General features: G+C 40.2%; 1 protein-coding gene across 2 annotated transcripts; it reads left to right on the forward strand.

Moving 5' to 3' along the window:
• The first annotated feature begins 7,166 nt into the window (after positions 1 to 7,166).
• LOC309708534 (rho-related GTP-binding protein RhoU-like) lies at positions 7,167 to 10,449 on the forward strand. 2 transcript variants are annotated; one of them, XM_082536655.1, is made up of 4 exons: positions 7,167 to 7,647; positions 7,879 to 7,937; positions 8,083 to 8,112; positions 9,045 to 10,449. In XM_082536655.1, exons 1-4 carry the CDS (start codon positions 7,377 to 7,379, stop codon positions 9,534 to 9,536), a joined length of 852 nt encoding a protein of 283 aa, XP_082392781.1. In that variant the 5' UTR covers positions 7,167 to 7,376; the 3' UTR covers positions 9,537 to 10,449. The 2 variants fall into 2 exon arrangements, with proteins under 2 accessions (XP_082392781.1, XP_082392782.1); XM_082536656.1 differs by lacking the exon at positions 8,083 to 8,112.
• Positions 10,450 to 16,749: the final 6,300 nt, after the last annotated feature.

Below are 16,749 nucleotides of genomic sequence, written 5' to 3' on the forward strand. Positions count from 1 at the left end.
AGAGAGCTTAGCCATGGTGGGATGATGGGATTGTGTCAAGAGTGTATGTGTGTGTGTGTGTGTGTGTGTGTGTGTGTGGGGGGGGGGGGGGGGGGGGGGGTTGTACAGGAACCAGCAGGGAAGCTTTAGAGGACAAGGCACAAAAAAGGAGGGGAGGTAGAGGTGGAAAGAAAGAGAGAGAGGGCGAGTGTGTTTCTCCAAAGCCAGTGTCCTCTCTTCCCCTCTTCAGGGGCCTGTCCAGAGAGCCCTGTCCTAAATCACTGGCCCCCGAGGGAAGGCTCTCCATTGTGAAGAGATGGCCCCTGCAAGCTGGGCCGCCAGCTGCCACTGCTGCAGCGTCATGCCCCCCTCACCCTCCGCGCACACACACACACACACACACACACACACACACACACACACACACACACACACACACACACACACACCGCCTCCCTATATCGCCTCCACCTTTAGCAAAATGACAATGCTCCCTGCAGTCGTGGCCAGAGGCCAGTGAAGAGCATTAAAAAGAATTTGAAGGAGACACTTGAGAAAGGCCACAGTGGAGCGACACATTTTTTGGACAAACATTAATGATGACAAATTCAAAAGTGGGCTACAGTGCATGACACGGTAACCTGGACAAATCTGACTGCCAGCCGCCCAGAGAGACTGAAACCAAGAAAAGAAACACCGAAAGATTTAGTGTGATCGTTTTTAACTTACTGCAGATGATGCAGGGATCGAAGCTCCTTCTGAGTCTTCAGCATGCTCCTTTTTTGTTTACTTTAAAGGTACAGTCCCAGCCTGGACTTTTTTCTCTCTGAAAGAGACACTTTGAGTATCATGTTGTATAAAATCAGATCCTTATTTAAACCTTTGGACGGGAATCATAAAATCAGCACAGTTTATCAGTCATTCGTCAGGTAATTACACTTATCTTATCAACTAAGACTTAGTCTCTTTACGTATTTGACGCCCACCCCCGTCAGTTCAGAGCTACAGTCTCTAGACTACACCGCGATTACGCTGTTAACCCCTTAACACCTAGTGTTTATCATATTGGATAGATACGGTTTTTGAGACTTCTACATCATCAGTGTGATTTTTTTCCATTGAAAAAAAAAACTTAAATAACTTGCACAATACATAATACAAAAAACTAAACAATGATAGATATATCAAATATGGTACAAATTAAAGCTCATGTATGCAAATTAATATCTATTTTTTAAAATGTTTTAATAATTATCAGATCAAATTATCAATAAACACTTTATTTTAAAAAATCCTCTCATGATTGAGGCTTTAAAGGGTTAAACTACCATTTAGATGAAGTTCAGCTATATGGCTGCTAGTTAACTGTATGATACGGTATTATCAAAATAACGAACTGCACCTTGTATCTTAGTGTTATGTAATCTAGTTGTTATTACAATTTTCACTTTCAGTTTGTCTGAAAGCTCAGGCAGGTGCACCTTAGCACTTGAAAATGCAAAGTAAACCAGAATTGAGTGGGTATTTGGTTATTGACCATTCACAGTCTTTAAAGTATCAAAACACAAACTCCAAGAATCCTGTGACCATATATGTAATCACATGACCCAAATGTAAGTGTCATTTTATAGGGTAAACTGGAATTTCTTATTTTGCTTTTGCTCACAGGTTACTTCAGTAATCTGTGACTAGGATTCATCTGTAGCACGGGGATTGGTGTCTCCCTGTGACAGCTGCCTGGCCCTCCCTGAGCCTGGTTCTGCTGGCGGTTTCTTCCTGTCAAAAGGGAGTTTTTCCTTTCCACTGTCACAAAGTGCTTATTCATAGGGGTTTATCTGATTGGTGAGGCTTTCTCTGCATTATTGTAGGGTTTTTACCTTATAATATAAAGCAGTTTAAGGGAACTGTTGCTATGATTTAGCACTATATTGATTAAATTGAATTGAACTGAAATGATTTGAAGATTCCACAATACACACTCTGTGTCAGGGCATAATTCTGATGAACTCTATGCACCCATGATAAAAATGTGGTAAGTTGTGCAGAAGTTTTAAAATATGGAAAATGAGGGAAATTTAAAAATATTATAATTCTTCAGAGAGTTGGTTATCACAGCCAATTAATTATTAAGCAGGTCCTTAATCAGGGATGTGATGAGAGCCCAAATGTTCAATTCAAAGTTGTTTTTTTATACTTGCACTGCAGCTGTAAACTAATCTTGACGCGCAAGAACACAGATATCCAATGCTGTCACAAGTATGAAAAGAAAGTCAAAAATAGAACTATTTTGGCTTTAAGCATAGTGTCTGGCAAACACTAGACAATAACCTGCTTTTCTGTAAAACCCTCAACGTTGCAAAACCTTTTTGGCCAGAAAAGAAAATGAACTACAAAAATTAGAAAACATATTTATTAGTAATATTTCAGATAACAATGCAACAACAGATATTATATACCTGAAACAAATTGTTGATGTCGTTGTCCCCAGGTCGTTGGTCCAGGTTTCTCTGGTTTTATATTTTTGATTATTCTTGGTTCCAGTGTCAACATTATTGTTGACATTTGGGCTTTCTGTTATGGTGCTATGGTTACTTTCAGGTTATCTGTGTATGTAGCTAACAAGAGGTTGTTTACCAGTTGGGTTTGTGTCATACTGCCTGTTACACAGCCAACCTTGACATAAATATCAACATGTTGCTTGAAAACTCAGAGCATTACCTTTGTACTACCCTCTTGGTTTTCATGCTGCAACTGTGCTGATTGATAGCAGATGGTCAGCAAGACATCTTCCCAACCTGTTAAGTCCAACCTTGAGTAACATGAGCTCTTGAATGGAAGTTGACCATGTCAACACTTCACCTGTCCATCAGCTAAAGCATGCAGCACAGGAAATGCCACAGACTTTCCAATCACAGTGAGTACCTAACTGTTTTTGAGTGGCCCAGCCAATGCCCAGGACACAGCTGAAGATGGTCATTGACAGATTTTTCATACCCAGTGAGATAAAGCTTGAAAAACAGGAAGAGTTGTCTAAATGGCTGAAATTCATGTATATAACTGAATTTTTTAGCAATTTCACCCTATTGGCCTTGTTTGACTGACCTGTGGTAAAGATGTATCCAAAAAAACCCTGACACAATAACTGCTGCAGCTTCCACAAAATGTTGGATCAACAGAGAGATTTCTGTAATTTTCAGTAATGCACATATAATATCATTGCAAGCAACTGTGTAATTGTTCTTTTTGTAAGTTTCTTTTTTTTACTGCTATGAAAAAGAGTATAAAAGAGTGTCTCAACATCTGCATGCACTTGCATTTTGAGTTAAATATAAACATGGTCATTGGATTTTTTTTGATCATCGTAAATGTGAAATGTAAATTCGACATCATAAGAGCCCCAGCAGAGATATTGTTCAATGTATTCTTTCTTCTTACTCTGCTTAATTTTATTAGTTAGTTTTATGATTAGCAAACATTTTGAAAAATGAATACATTAAGGGGTTTCTCAGTCAAAATAATTTTTATGCACAAGGCAGAAACTTTCTAAAATGTTATCAGATGATGGCTTTCTCGCTCATGTATGATCTATTTGAAACAATTTATCTTGGAAAAAAAATGATGGAGATGCGCAAAATGAGCTGCGCTGCCTCACCAGGAGAAACTGTTGAAAATTCATTAAAATGACACATTCGCACTCACTTTTTGTACCCTTAAAAGAAAGAAATGTCATCCCCCCCACTGCTGCCATCAGTTCCTCTGCTCTGCTGGAGGATTTTCCCATCCATAGCTAAGGGAGGTATGCTCCATTGTGCAGCTTCTAATGATGATTGTAATGATGGCTTGTCCATCTTTGATAAGAAACAGCACGCCCCTCATTAAAGGCCCTGGGGCCCTGGTTCTCATGGCTGCCGGTGCTTCCCCAGGAGTTGGACAGCAGGCGAAGGGGAGGCGAGACGACACCCGTGGCACACGCCTGTTGACCGTGCCACAAAGCAAAAGCGTGTGACACTCGCCCTACCCCCGCCGCTCCTATTGTCCTCCCCATGGGTCCCACAGACAAGACCAATCCTGTTACCCTCCCACCCCATGCCCCCACGCCCACATCCAACAACACACACTGCTGCCTAACACTCCCCTCCATCCTTTCTCCCTCTCCTTCATGATCAGTTTTACCAATCAGCTGATCGCTCCCTTTCTCACACACCCACCAGTGTTGCCTTCCTTCCCTTCTCTCCCCTCCCCACCCTCCGCCCACCTCCTCCTTAACCTCCCCTCTTTCTCCATCAGCTGCTATGTAAGGTGGAAATCCATCATTATGTGTAAAGAAGGTGCTTGTGCATGCTGCTCAGCCATTACAATGCATACACACAAACACACATGCATGCAAACACTTATTTGGGGTGTGTTGGGTTGGGGCCTGATTGGTCCAGGAGGTTTTGGGTGGGGGACTTTAATTCACTGATTCAAATGCAGACAGTATTTCTTGGTGGTGTTGGTGGAGGAGGGTGTGGCAGGTGGGTGGGGTCTGTATTTTAGGGATGCTGGATAGTGGTCACGGACGTGGGATGGAGGAAAGAACAGGAGGAGGGAGGCACGGGGTGATGGGAGGGAGGATGAAGAGGAGGGGGAGCTGCAGCGGCTGCCGGGGTCAGGACTGTGTGTCCTGGGAAAGTTGGGTTCTCCATTTAAATCTGCACATGTTGTGGCCTTCTGGTGGCTGCGTGAATGTGCACGCTGACAGATGGCCCCGGCCCATAACTATAGAGTCCATGCACCCCGGTCCCCTGAGGGAGAGAGCGAGAGAGTGTGACAGATAGAGATAGAAAGAGAGAGCGAGAGAGAGAGAGGTTGCTAGAGAAGAAGAAGAAGAAGAGAATGTAGCGCTCAGCTGATCCCATCAAAAAGAGAGACAAGGGATCGAGGAAAGGCAGAGTAAGGGGAAAGAGGAGGGATGTTGCATGTGTGTGTGTGTGTGTGTGTTCATAAAGGGGGAGGGGTGGGCCCTTAATCCCAAACTCTAAATTGAGTTAATGTATTTGCTTGGTCTGCATACTCCAAAAGGAGGCCTGGGGTCCCCAAAGATTCTGATTAGGTGTCTAGTTTATCAGATGTTGGAGGGTGGGGAGGGTTTAGGGGAGACTGTTTGTACATGAGTAGAATAGCAGCTTTGTATGTTAGGTGTGTGTGTGATTGTGTCTCTGTGTTGATGAGATTTATGTGTTTGTGTGTGCGTTGCCAGCTTCAGACGCTGCCCCATGTCTCCATTCACTGAGCTGGTAGATCTCTGGTGCGTTCCTCTTTGTTAATCCTTTTAGGCAACAGTGTCCTTCGCTGGTTTAAGATGATTTCTTAGCAATGTTTCGTCTGCCTTCAGGACGACGAATTGTCTGACTTTGAAGACAAACGTTTTTAAAAGCATTAATATCATTTGCAGATGACAATTAAAAAAAAAAACGGTTTGGTGTAATGACTTGATCACAGTTTATAGGCTGCATTATGTTCAGAAATCCTCTGTAAGGGTAGAAAATGAAAACTTTTGCTTCCACACTTTTGTTGCCTACAATTATTCATATTTTTATGCAGATTATCAAACAAACACACAAATTAAAATAAGTAAAAAAAAATAGATTAAATAAAAGTAAATTGATGAAAATGGGCCTTTTTGGATTGAATTGTAAATAAACATGTGGCTTGATTGTTTTTGGAGTCCGTCTGTCAATACGGCTCTGAAGCATTTTACATTTTGTGTCACAACTTCACAACTTTATATCAAACAGAAATAAGAACAACTGGAGGACGTCATCTTGATAGTCTCTAATAAATACCATCCTTCTGGTTCCACTTCCTCAGCTCATGCACAGAGTGGTTGGAAATCTCTTCTTATCCTGAGGTATTAAGTTCTTGGAGTTTGCTCTTCTTTTTGTATTTGTAGATAAAAACACAGCTTCTTTGAGAAACAAATAGGAAACAAAGGGTTTTCTTTGCATATAGAGAAAGACAGAAACACCTGATATTTCTGTGCTGGGAGAGAGATTGTAAAAAGATGTCCTCTGGACAAATACTTCAACAATGCCAATTGCCATTAAAGAAACGGGAACACTTCATGCAATGTGTCCCTAAGAAATATATTCTTGTTCTCACTCTGTGGGGTGCTGTTGCTGTTAAATGCATGGCAACACATTCTGCCTCCCACATTCTGCCTCCCACACATTTCTCCAGGAGACTGCTGTGCAGAAATCACACACTTCACACAAAGGTGCTGGCTGGGCTTAGTGAAGCAGTTTCTCACCTCGTCTGTGATGACAGAATAAATCAAGGTTAGTTTATTTCATTGGGTAGCTGTAATCCTAATATTTAAAATCAATCACAATCTGCAAGAATTAAAGTTCCCTGTTTGACTCCATAAAGGAGAAAAAAGTATTTGTTTTTAGATTATTATTACTGGTCCAGTGCTTCATACTTTTATCCAAATTAATTTGGAAACTAATCTCAAGGGTTTGACCTTAAAACACAAAACTTTCATGTTACTTTGATCACACACATCAGAGACAATTTCCCTTTTTAAATAAATGCTGAATTAGATAACTATGAACTATTCATGATATTTATGGTCACTGTGATTTTTACTGAGGGTGTTATAACAGCTTTCCCCCGTCACGATATGCAGCCGCCTCTCGCCACTTCTGATGTTTTCAGCCTTCCCTCTCTTTCTCTGCTGAAGCATTAGACCTGCAGTCTACAGCTTGTCTGAGTAATGATTTGCTACTGCTCCTTCAGTCTCCACAGCTGAAATGATTTAACCACCAGAGGGCATAGCAACGCTTCTTTCTCATTTTCACTAAGCAGCAGGTGGGCAGAAATGAACTGATGTCACAGTAACAGTGAGTCAGCATTTGTATTGATCTTTTGTTGCTATGTATGTTATTATGTCGGCTATTTCGTCAACATTAACATTTATTCAGCAGAGGAGTTTCATGGTGCTCCATCTGCGAAGATGATTTCTTTTTTTCTTTTTGTATATAGGAATGAAATCAAATCCGTATTTAACGGTAAACGTTTCTGGTAAGCTTAGCTGATTTCACTTGGAGAGCTCTGCAGCTTCAGATGGCGCTCAGCTCTGTAAGCCTCTTATAGGAGACACGACCACAGCAGATGCAGGGAGAATGCCAATCAGGAGCTCCTGCTGAGCAGAGAAACCCGACGGCTGTGCCACTGCCTGCTCCAAATATCTGACATGGTTAACACAAATCTCCGAAGTACCATTTAGCGTTTTAGATTTGCAGTAGAGAAGCCCAGTCAGAAGAAACAGTGTTCAGGAAAATGGAGCAAACGGGAAGCCTCCAACAAATCTGAACCGCCATAAAACTTCGGATCTTCTTCTGTGCAAAGGCAGAGCCATGCTCCCTCAGGATATTGGGAAGCAGAAGCCTCGCCTTGTGTCGGACCCGGTGTGCGCAGGGGACTGTCCCCCGGTCCCGCCTCTGCACCTGAAGAACCGGGACTTTCCGCTGAGCATGAAGCGCCTTCGTTCCGGCTCCGCGCCCGAGCGCAAGGTGCACTGCGTCCTGGTTGGAGACGGAGGGGTGGGCAAAACCAGCCTCATCGTGAGCTACACCACCAATGGATACCCAACAGAATATGTCCCCACAGCGTTTGACAACTTTACCGGTAAATCTTGATCGTTAGTGTAGCTGATCCAGCGACACACACACACACACACACACACACACACACACACACACACACACACACACACACACACACACACTTCTTACATGCCTCAGTTAGTCGTTTATCCACATTTTCGGTCACAAGAAGCGTTTATTGCTGCAAAGCTTACTGAAGCTGTAAAGGATCATAGCTCAAAACATACTGTAAGCTGTCTTTTGATCTTCTTAGCGATGGTTGTGGTTGACGGAAAGCCGGTGAGGCTGCAGCTCTGTGACATGGCTGGACAGGTGAGCATCAGCTTTTCTTTTTAGTTTCTTATTTTAAAAAGCTAGCAATTGATATGATGAATTGGAGAGCTGGAGTTAAAATATTGATGTATGCAGTGTAAATCAAGTTTACTCCTCTCTTCCTTATAATGCGTTGCCATGATAGAAATGGGGGCTGGTTGATGGATCGATTAATGTAAGTCATCAGTGATCGATGAGTAGTTGTCAGTCATTGGATCCAAAATTAGCAGTGATTGTTTGTGCTGGCTGCCCCCTGCAGAGTACACAAGGATTTAAGTCCAGAGGTAAAAGCAAGTCCTGGACTTAAATCCTTTATCACCCCTTCAGTTTGAGTTGCCCACCAATCCCAAGTATGTCCCTGTAAGCCCCCAGTTTATGTCGCCCCCTGCAGGAATAAGTGAGTTTGTATTTCAGTAGTTTTTGTTTGTTTTTTTTGTTTTTTTGTGCTCCTTGTGCTCTATCGACTTTTTGAGGATTCTCTTATCTTCACCCTTTCTCTAATAGACTAATCAGTGATAGATTGGACAAAGATTTACACCCAGGTTGTTTTGTTCTTTATAAAATAAATAATAGGGTTGGGCTATCCAACTTATAACAAAACCCTTTTCCACGCCTTATCACCGTAAATGATCTACAGATGAATGGCCCCATGAATGTAATCTTGTATGAGGAAGACCAATAGCAGTAACATCACTATAACAGAAGCTGCTGAAAACACTCATTAAAGAATCAAATTGGGAATTAGCCATGCTCGCAGCAGTACTTGTGCTCAGTTCTGATCAGTGTAAGTAAATAAACTATATTATTTATTTCTATATATTATACTTTATCTGTGTTTCTTTTATGAGTGAAAACCAGCAATCACAATATTTCTGTAACAGGGTTAGGGCACTTACAATATTATAAAAGAATAATTATTCCATAAGGAATATCTCCTCAGTGGAGTCAGCAGGCTTGGATCTGAGAGCCACAAATGAGGCGAGACAGATACGCCGCTGATGTTGATTTTTGTGGGAATAACTGACACAAACGCTGAATGAAGCCACCTGTCTGTCTGTAAAACAAATCCGCTTGATTATAATCTGGTTTGTCTTCATATTCACGCAGGGGAAGTTGGAGAGCCTCCGGCCCTTGTGCTACAAAAATGCTGATGTCTTCCTCCTCTGCTACAGCGTCGTCCGTCCCTGCTCTTTCCGTAACCTCACTACCAAATGGCTTCCTGAAATCCGTCAGCACTGTCCCAGCATGCCCGTGGTCCTGGTAGGCACCCAGCTGGACCTGAGAGAAGATGTTCAAGTACTGATCCACCTGGCACAGAACCAGCAGCAGCCAGTGTCCACAGAGGAGGGCCAGCGGCTTGCCCAGGAGCTTGGGGCAGTGAGTTTTGCAGAGTGCTCAGCACTGACTCAGAAAAACCTGAAGGACACTTTTGATTCAGCTATCTTAGCTAGCATCCAGTACACAGAGAGCAACAACGTCCAGCAGCAGAAGAGGCTAACGCTCAGGAAGAAGACCCCTGATAAGATCAAGAGCCTTTCAGAGACCTGGTGGAGGAAAATCAACTGCCTGATGGGAGAGCAGAGCTGTGAATTCAAATGAACACAGTTTGATTACAAACCTGAGTGATGTTGTCTTTTACAGAGCTGACCAGGTGACAGATAATGCCAGTAGAGGAGGCATTATCAACACAAAGAGCAACACAAGTTCCTGAAATAATTCAAATAGCAGTTAAAAACTCTCAAACTGACAGGAAAATTCTGCTAGAAAAATGTTAATAGATCCCCAACAATTGAATAAGTGCATGTTAGAGTACATAGAAAATGAGCTGCACAGCCAGTGTAAAGAGTCTTTGTCATTTATGAGGTATCTAGAGTATAAAGACAGATTTTAGTAAACTGCATTATGTAGTAGAAATGTAGTACCTGTAGTCTTGATGCATGTTCAATCATCCAGCTACGGAAAGATGTTTTTGTGCTGCGTTGATTTTTGACAATTTATTGAAGTGCAGCACTGCATTGCAGGAGCACTGCACTGGAATCCTGTTACTAAACCATCAACTACATAATTGCCATCAACAAAAGAAGGTGGTTGCAAGGAGAAATATTCAGCAGATCATTCAGTGTGCAAAAAGTTCCTAAAACACAACTAGGACTCGAAGATATTTAATAAAATAATGAAAGTAATGTTAATATGAAATGCACTTTGTAAACAATGAACAAATGATGCATGTAAGAATCATTTGTACTCTAAATCATTTTTCCTGACTTGTGAACTGAGAAATGAGCAGAATCTGAGGCTACATGTAGATTTGTGATTGTGGGTTCATATTTTAGCCCTGATTTCGTTAGCCTCACTCATCTAAAGGGTAAAAAAAAAGAAGTATTTGGTTTGTTTGTCACTTTTACACCCAAACATTATATACTCTTTGTTAGTTGTAGATTATTTATTGTGTGTTTATATTTATTGATTTGAATGCCATTCCTGATCATGAAATATGCTCAGAAGCCTTGAATAAAAGTTTATTACACCTGTGCAAGATCGTTTCTTTTAACAACAGAACAAAAGAAAGGTCACTTATAAAGGACTAGAAATCGTAGGACAAAACTTGAATGATTTGTTTGTGCACTTTTATCTTTCAACAGAAAGCTCAATATCAAATTAGAGCATTAATTGTTGATTGAATTAAGTGTTGCTGATTGCGTACTTAGCACTTTGGTCCACCTAAGCAACTCTACAAACTCTACAAAACCCGACTTGACAAGGTGAACCTACATGGATAAAAAGTATCTCTATCTTTAGAAGTTGGTTTTGAAAGCAGGCAGTCAGAGAGCAACTCCTAGTAAGCTGGTAAGCCAGCCTGTGGATTCATTGTGAACCTGGTGGAGTCTCCCCCACTGGCAGCCTCCTCTAATAGAAGCAGACAGGACCACCTGGACTGGATTAGACCAGCTTATTTAGCCTGTGTCTCTTCACATGAAGGCGCGCCTCTCTCACACCTCAAGAAGCAGGAAAAGCAGATTGGTACACTTTCATTGGTTTAGCAAAATCTCATGTGCAAACTGTAAGTAAGAAAAACATTTACAGCACTTTACACACACAGACTGCTCAGCACACACACAATATGCATTTTGTACTTTCATTTTCAGGAGTTTTAACCCACTTTTAACAAAACTCTAAAACTGACGGTCAGTCAAAGTTTACTATTGTAAATGTTAAATATATGCGTGCACACATATGTGTAAATATACAGCTATAGTTCATAAAAATAATTAATCCAGTGATCAGAAATGTGGGAACTACGGGAAAGAAAATGAAAGAAAAAATATACTTTATTAGAAAATTGTAGCATGTAACCAGAAGACTAAAAAGCTCAAATTAATACAATTCTATTAAAAGTTTATTGTCAATGTTTTTAATCATTAGATAAAATAAAAGTAAATTTTTAGCATATGCTACCTAGATGTTTATTCGACTAGTTTATTGCCTTCTTTTTATTTCATTTACACCACTCGGCAGCATGCTGACCAGAAGTTTAACAGGTAGCCTGACCTGACCTGGCCTAAATTCCACAGCACAGAGGCACAAACAGCTTGGGAGATTTTACAGGCAGGTGTTGTGATTCGCTCTCTGGAAATCTGGGTGCTAATGCTCATCCCCTCAGGATTTCTCTGAAGAACATATTGTCCTGATTCAGCAGACTGTATGAGACCTACCCATAATCTATTTGAAAATTTAAACAACTTCCTGTTTCAGTTAGAAGAAGAAGAAGAAGAAGCCTTTCAGAAATATCAAGTTTAGGTTTAAAAAATAATCCTGATTGAAAACTTTGCTAACTTTTTCAGGCTGTGATATTTATTAGGGGAAACACAACACTGGACAATGTTTGGCACCAGAGCAAACATGTTAATAACAAGATGCTAAAATATGTACGCATGTCATGAACTGGACCCCAAACGCAGACTCACGGAGACAGACTGAACTCAAAAAACACCTTTATTGCTGAACACCAAAAATACAAACTAACTAAACTGGGAATACACACAAACTAAATGAGCAAGCAGGCAGACAGAGACGGAACGAGACACACATAAGGTGCTGGGGAAACATGGAAAAACGTGATAGAAGAGGCAAACAGGGAATGAAACGCAAAGAGAGGAACATGGCAGCAGAGCAGGGAAGAAGACACAAGGACAGACCCATAAACACTGAACACACCGAGAGGGACACAGAGGACAAAGACACAAGGGGAACCTAATAGACAAGAACTAAATGGGGAGACAATTAAAAATATTGAATAAACTCGTGACTAACAAAATGAACGTAAACTATAATACAAAACAACATCAAAACACAAGAACTCAAAGCACTGGGTCAAATGACCCTGGACATTGACAATGAATGCGTTTTGTTTGAAAAGTCTGAGACTGGAACCAGCACACTTTAGAAATAATGATAAAAGGCAGCCCTGAAGAAGATATGCTTTTCGAAGTCAAGCCCAGTATCTAAAATCACACCCAAGTTTCAGGTGCTCAAGCAGTTTTAGTGTCAGTAGCATTAACAAGAAGTGAATCTGGTGCTTTGAAACCTTGGAATTTGCTGAAATAATCTCTGTTTTGTCTTCCTTTACCTGTAAAACAGAAGATTGTTGTTGCAAATACTTATAAAAATTATGAAAATGCATTTCAAAATCCTTTAATTTTGATTAGACGTTATTCTGATGTCATCTATAGATTATAGAGGATGTCAGGATGAGTTGGATGAGGCCAGCAGATGAAGAGACTCTACTGAACAGGTGTCAGAGTAATTGGATATTCTTCACTAAAGTTTAGTTGAGTGAGTAAAAGGGGGACGACATCTTGTGCCAAAGGCCAAGAGTTACACACTGACCAGAGAATGAAGCAACAAACTGCAGAGCCTTCAGTTCAGGCCCCACTTCTGTGGAACCAGCTCCCAGTTTGGATTCAGGAGACAGACCGTTCTCCTGCAGCCAGTTAGGGCTCGATCAGGTGACCCTGAATTCTCTCTTAGTTACACTGCTTAGAGCTGGGTTTGCATCACTGCTACTTCTGCTGCCTCCTCGCAGGGACTCACCAGCAAAAAAGGAGGTTTCAGAGAATTTAGAGCAAACATGTACTGCACCTCCTTACCTGGCAGAGCTTCTTAGCATTTACCGCCCCAGGAGATCTTTGAGGTCAGCAGACCTGATGCTTTTAGATGTTCCCAGGTACAGATTAAAGACTAGGGGAGAGAGGGCTTTTGTTGTGGCTGCACCCAGACTGTGGAACAGTTTACCTCCTCACATCAGATTCTCCACAAGCCTAGGAACTTTTAAAACTGCTCTTAAAACTCACCTCTTCTCATTGGCTTTTAGCAAGGTTTAACTTACTGTATTAACTTATTGTTTTATCAGTGAGGTGTTTTATTGTATTTTATATTTGTATTTTATTGTACAGCACTTTGGTCAGCCTTGGTTGTTTTTAAATGTTCTTTATAAATAAACTTGACTTGGCTTGACTTGATTGATGATATAATTGAAGCACGATCAGTTATATTGTAGCCTCTAGTCTGATCATTTTAAATGTGCTCTAATAATAATTTGGCTCACCTTTAACAACTTGATATTTTGTCTTCCAGTTTAAACTCCACCAATAGTGTAAAAATTCACGATATACTTTTAAAACCAACTGGTAACTGATCTGCTGTTTACTGATGTACTGTTTACTTACACCGAACTTCTATGAACACAGACACAGAGAAGTAGTGTCTCTGCAGGTTAAGATTCCTCTTTCATTTGTACAAAGTGTAATTAGCTGCTGCATTAATGGCTGCCTTTAAAGCATGAACCTCTCACATTGCAAACACACATTGTTGACATGTTGCTGGAGACACAGTGAAGTGAACTCACACACAGATGGAGAGCGGTAATCCTCATATCCTGTGAAAGCAAAGGAGATGATGTCTCCAGGATAAAAGCAGTTTGTATAAGTAGAAGTTTGAACTCTAGATCCACCTGCGTCATAAAATTCCTAACATGTTTCTGAAAATACTGTCAGTGTGTGTTCATCACTTCCTGTAACGGTCTGAGTTGTAAGCTTGTAAACTAATAAACTAATGGAGAAGACCTTCATTACACTGAGACAACGCGTTTTGGGCTGAAGATGGCACCAGAGCTCACTAACCTGAATCTCCTCTTTCAACTGGCCACTCTACAATTTGTTCGTTCTTTGAATTCTGTATCACAGCAATAAAAACACAGCTTTAAAGAAGATACTTCAATGACAGTTAACACTAAACTGCCATATGTTTCTGGGAAATAAAATAGAATCCTACTGAAAATTTTCTAAAATGAGCTTTATGCTCATGGTGATGAGCATAAAGCTCATCGCAGGTCGGGAACTCCCGAAGAAACACACAGCAGATCCAGGCTGTGTTCACACTCTGAGATGTTTGTTTACTGTGCAGTGCAGAGGCCTCCTCCACAGAGGCTTGATGTTTTGATCTGTGAAGTAATAAAGCGACACAACTACTGCAGAACAAATATTAAAAGGTTAAACTTGAGGTACAGTATAGACTTTAAGAACAGTTCTCCTGTGTAAAGAGCTGCTCACCTTCTAGTACTGCTGACATTAGTGGTGGAAAATACAACACTTGCATCCTGGTATCTCTCACGCTGACTGCGGTTAAAGTTGGAGTTAGTAGAGTCTGGCTGGGTTGAAGCGAATTGTACAGCAGCGTAATGAATCTCATCCGTCTGATGGACACATGGGTCTTGTTGACACTTGAAAGCTCCAGTGAGTAGCATTGTTAATTAAGTGGAGGTGAATAATATGGGTGAACAAAGTGTCCATAGATACAGTTGTTGTAATCAGCCTGTGTGATGGGTTTGAGCCGATGGGTGACACAGCATGACTCACCTGTGCTCTGTTGTCTTGCCTCTCTGCAGCCTCTGATTGTTGTTTCAGTGACCTTCTGAGTAGATAATAAAATACATGTTAAACCAAAAACAGGATAGATTCATGTTTTAAGCATGCAAATGTCCAATGACATAAGACTGGACAGTACGAAGAAGAGGAATGATTAAAGCTAACAGAAACTTTATACAACATTATTGTTGCAGTTTAAATTATTAAACCTACCTTATGTACAAAAAAGTGAAGTTGTGAGGATAAACTGTAACGTAAATATACCAGATAAGGTCAGGATAAACATTCAAAAGAAGTCAACATTAGATATGAGGCCATGTTTCATCTGTATGCAGCTCTCGCAGAATCTTAAAATTCTAGCCAGCTTCTCACGTAAAAGCTTTTTGCTCACAAATATTCTGTAGTTTCCTTGCTGATGGTGTTTTTCTTACATTGTGCTAAAGATTTTCAAAAGGAGTTAAATCAATGCACTGATATGGTCACTCATATCTTTTAGGCTAGAGTCTTTAACAAACTTTTGGCTAATATGTTTTTGTAGCAAGTACACTGATCATGTTCTCATAATCTGTCCTAATTTATCAGTTTCACGATATGTACTAGGATTTTTAAACTTGTGAATGATACTGCCAACTAAGCGTCAGTGGACTTTAAATTTCTCTGGATGAGAAATCAAATAAGAAACATCCCACCTACTTCAGAGCAAGAGAAAGAGTAGTGTGACGACCAGAGCAGTAGCAGCGACTGAGAGAGTGATGGGGAAGTTTCCGATTAAAATATACATTTGAAAATATACATGTGTATACATTATCACTCTCACTGCACTTTATGTACATTAAAAAAATAAAAAAAATAAAAAAAATAAAATCTATATTTTCATGCATAACCATTTGCCCATAGTATAGCTTATCTTATAAGTATATTTTAAAAACGTGTGTCTATGATTTTAATTTTTTCAAATTGTTACTTGTCTGTATTCAGTTTGAACCTGGACCATTAACACAACATGAGTCATACAAAACACATAGAACCAAAGTTACATTTTAAATCTACACCTAAGTCATTCAAAGTGATGGGAAGGCAAAATTCAAACTTTTGTATAATCAGCTAACATTTCACAGCTTGATCACTGACACACATTCTTAAGAGTTTCATATGTGATGAATGATGAACTTATGGATGTTCACAGAATAAAAAGCAAGAGTTCATGTTATCTTAAAGTCATCATATGTAAAATTTTGGTAAACTGCATTTTTTTTAGAACTTAGCTGATAGCTGGACTTAATAAATACACTCGTCTAACCTCCTAAATGTTGTGATTTCAAAGTTTGGATGGGTGAAACTGTACAATATACAAAACATGATCCTCAACTCAGATAGCTACTTAGTTTTGAAAGTGAGACTATAACTGTAATAAATGTTGTAAAGAGGAAGTGATCTTAAGGTATTTCTTCATTTTCAACTCACTGTTGGCATTTTAACAGTTTCATTCCAGGACAGCTGAAAATGCTGCAAATGTGTACTACGTAAGGGAACACTATAATCAAGTTTATACTGTTTAATGCTGGTAAATATCATTATAAGATCAAGCTAATGATTTGTTTTATCATTTTACTTCTGCATGTCCAGCCGCTGACTGTAGTGCAGCTCACAGGCAGCTTGCCATGTCAGGTCTTGTGTTTGGAGATCTATTCAGCTGCTGAAGCTTGGCAGAGTTAGTGTAATGAAGTATTACATTGTTAAGTATAGTCCTTTAACTAATGAAGGACATATGATAGGTTTATTAATTCCAACAGTTTATTTCAAGCTGAAAATTAAAAACGTGTTGGACGCTGTCGCCCTCTGCAGCAGGGATGTGGAACTAAAATGTGTGTGTTAAAAAATGAGTTTCC

This window comes from Aulonocara stuartgranti (assembly GCF_965226115.1).
Source record: "Aulonocara stuartgranti genome assembly, chromosome: 6".
In the NCBI taxonomy this organism is placed as follows: Eukaryota; Metazoa; Chordata; class Actinopteri; order Cichliformes; family Cichlidae; genus Aulonocara; species Aulonocara stuartgranti.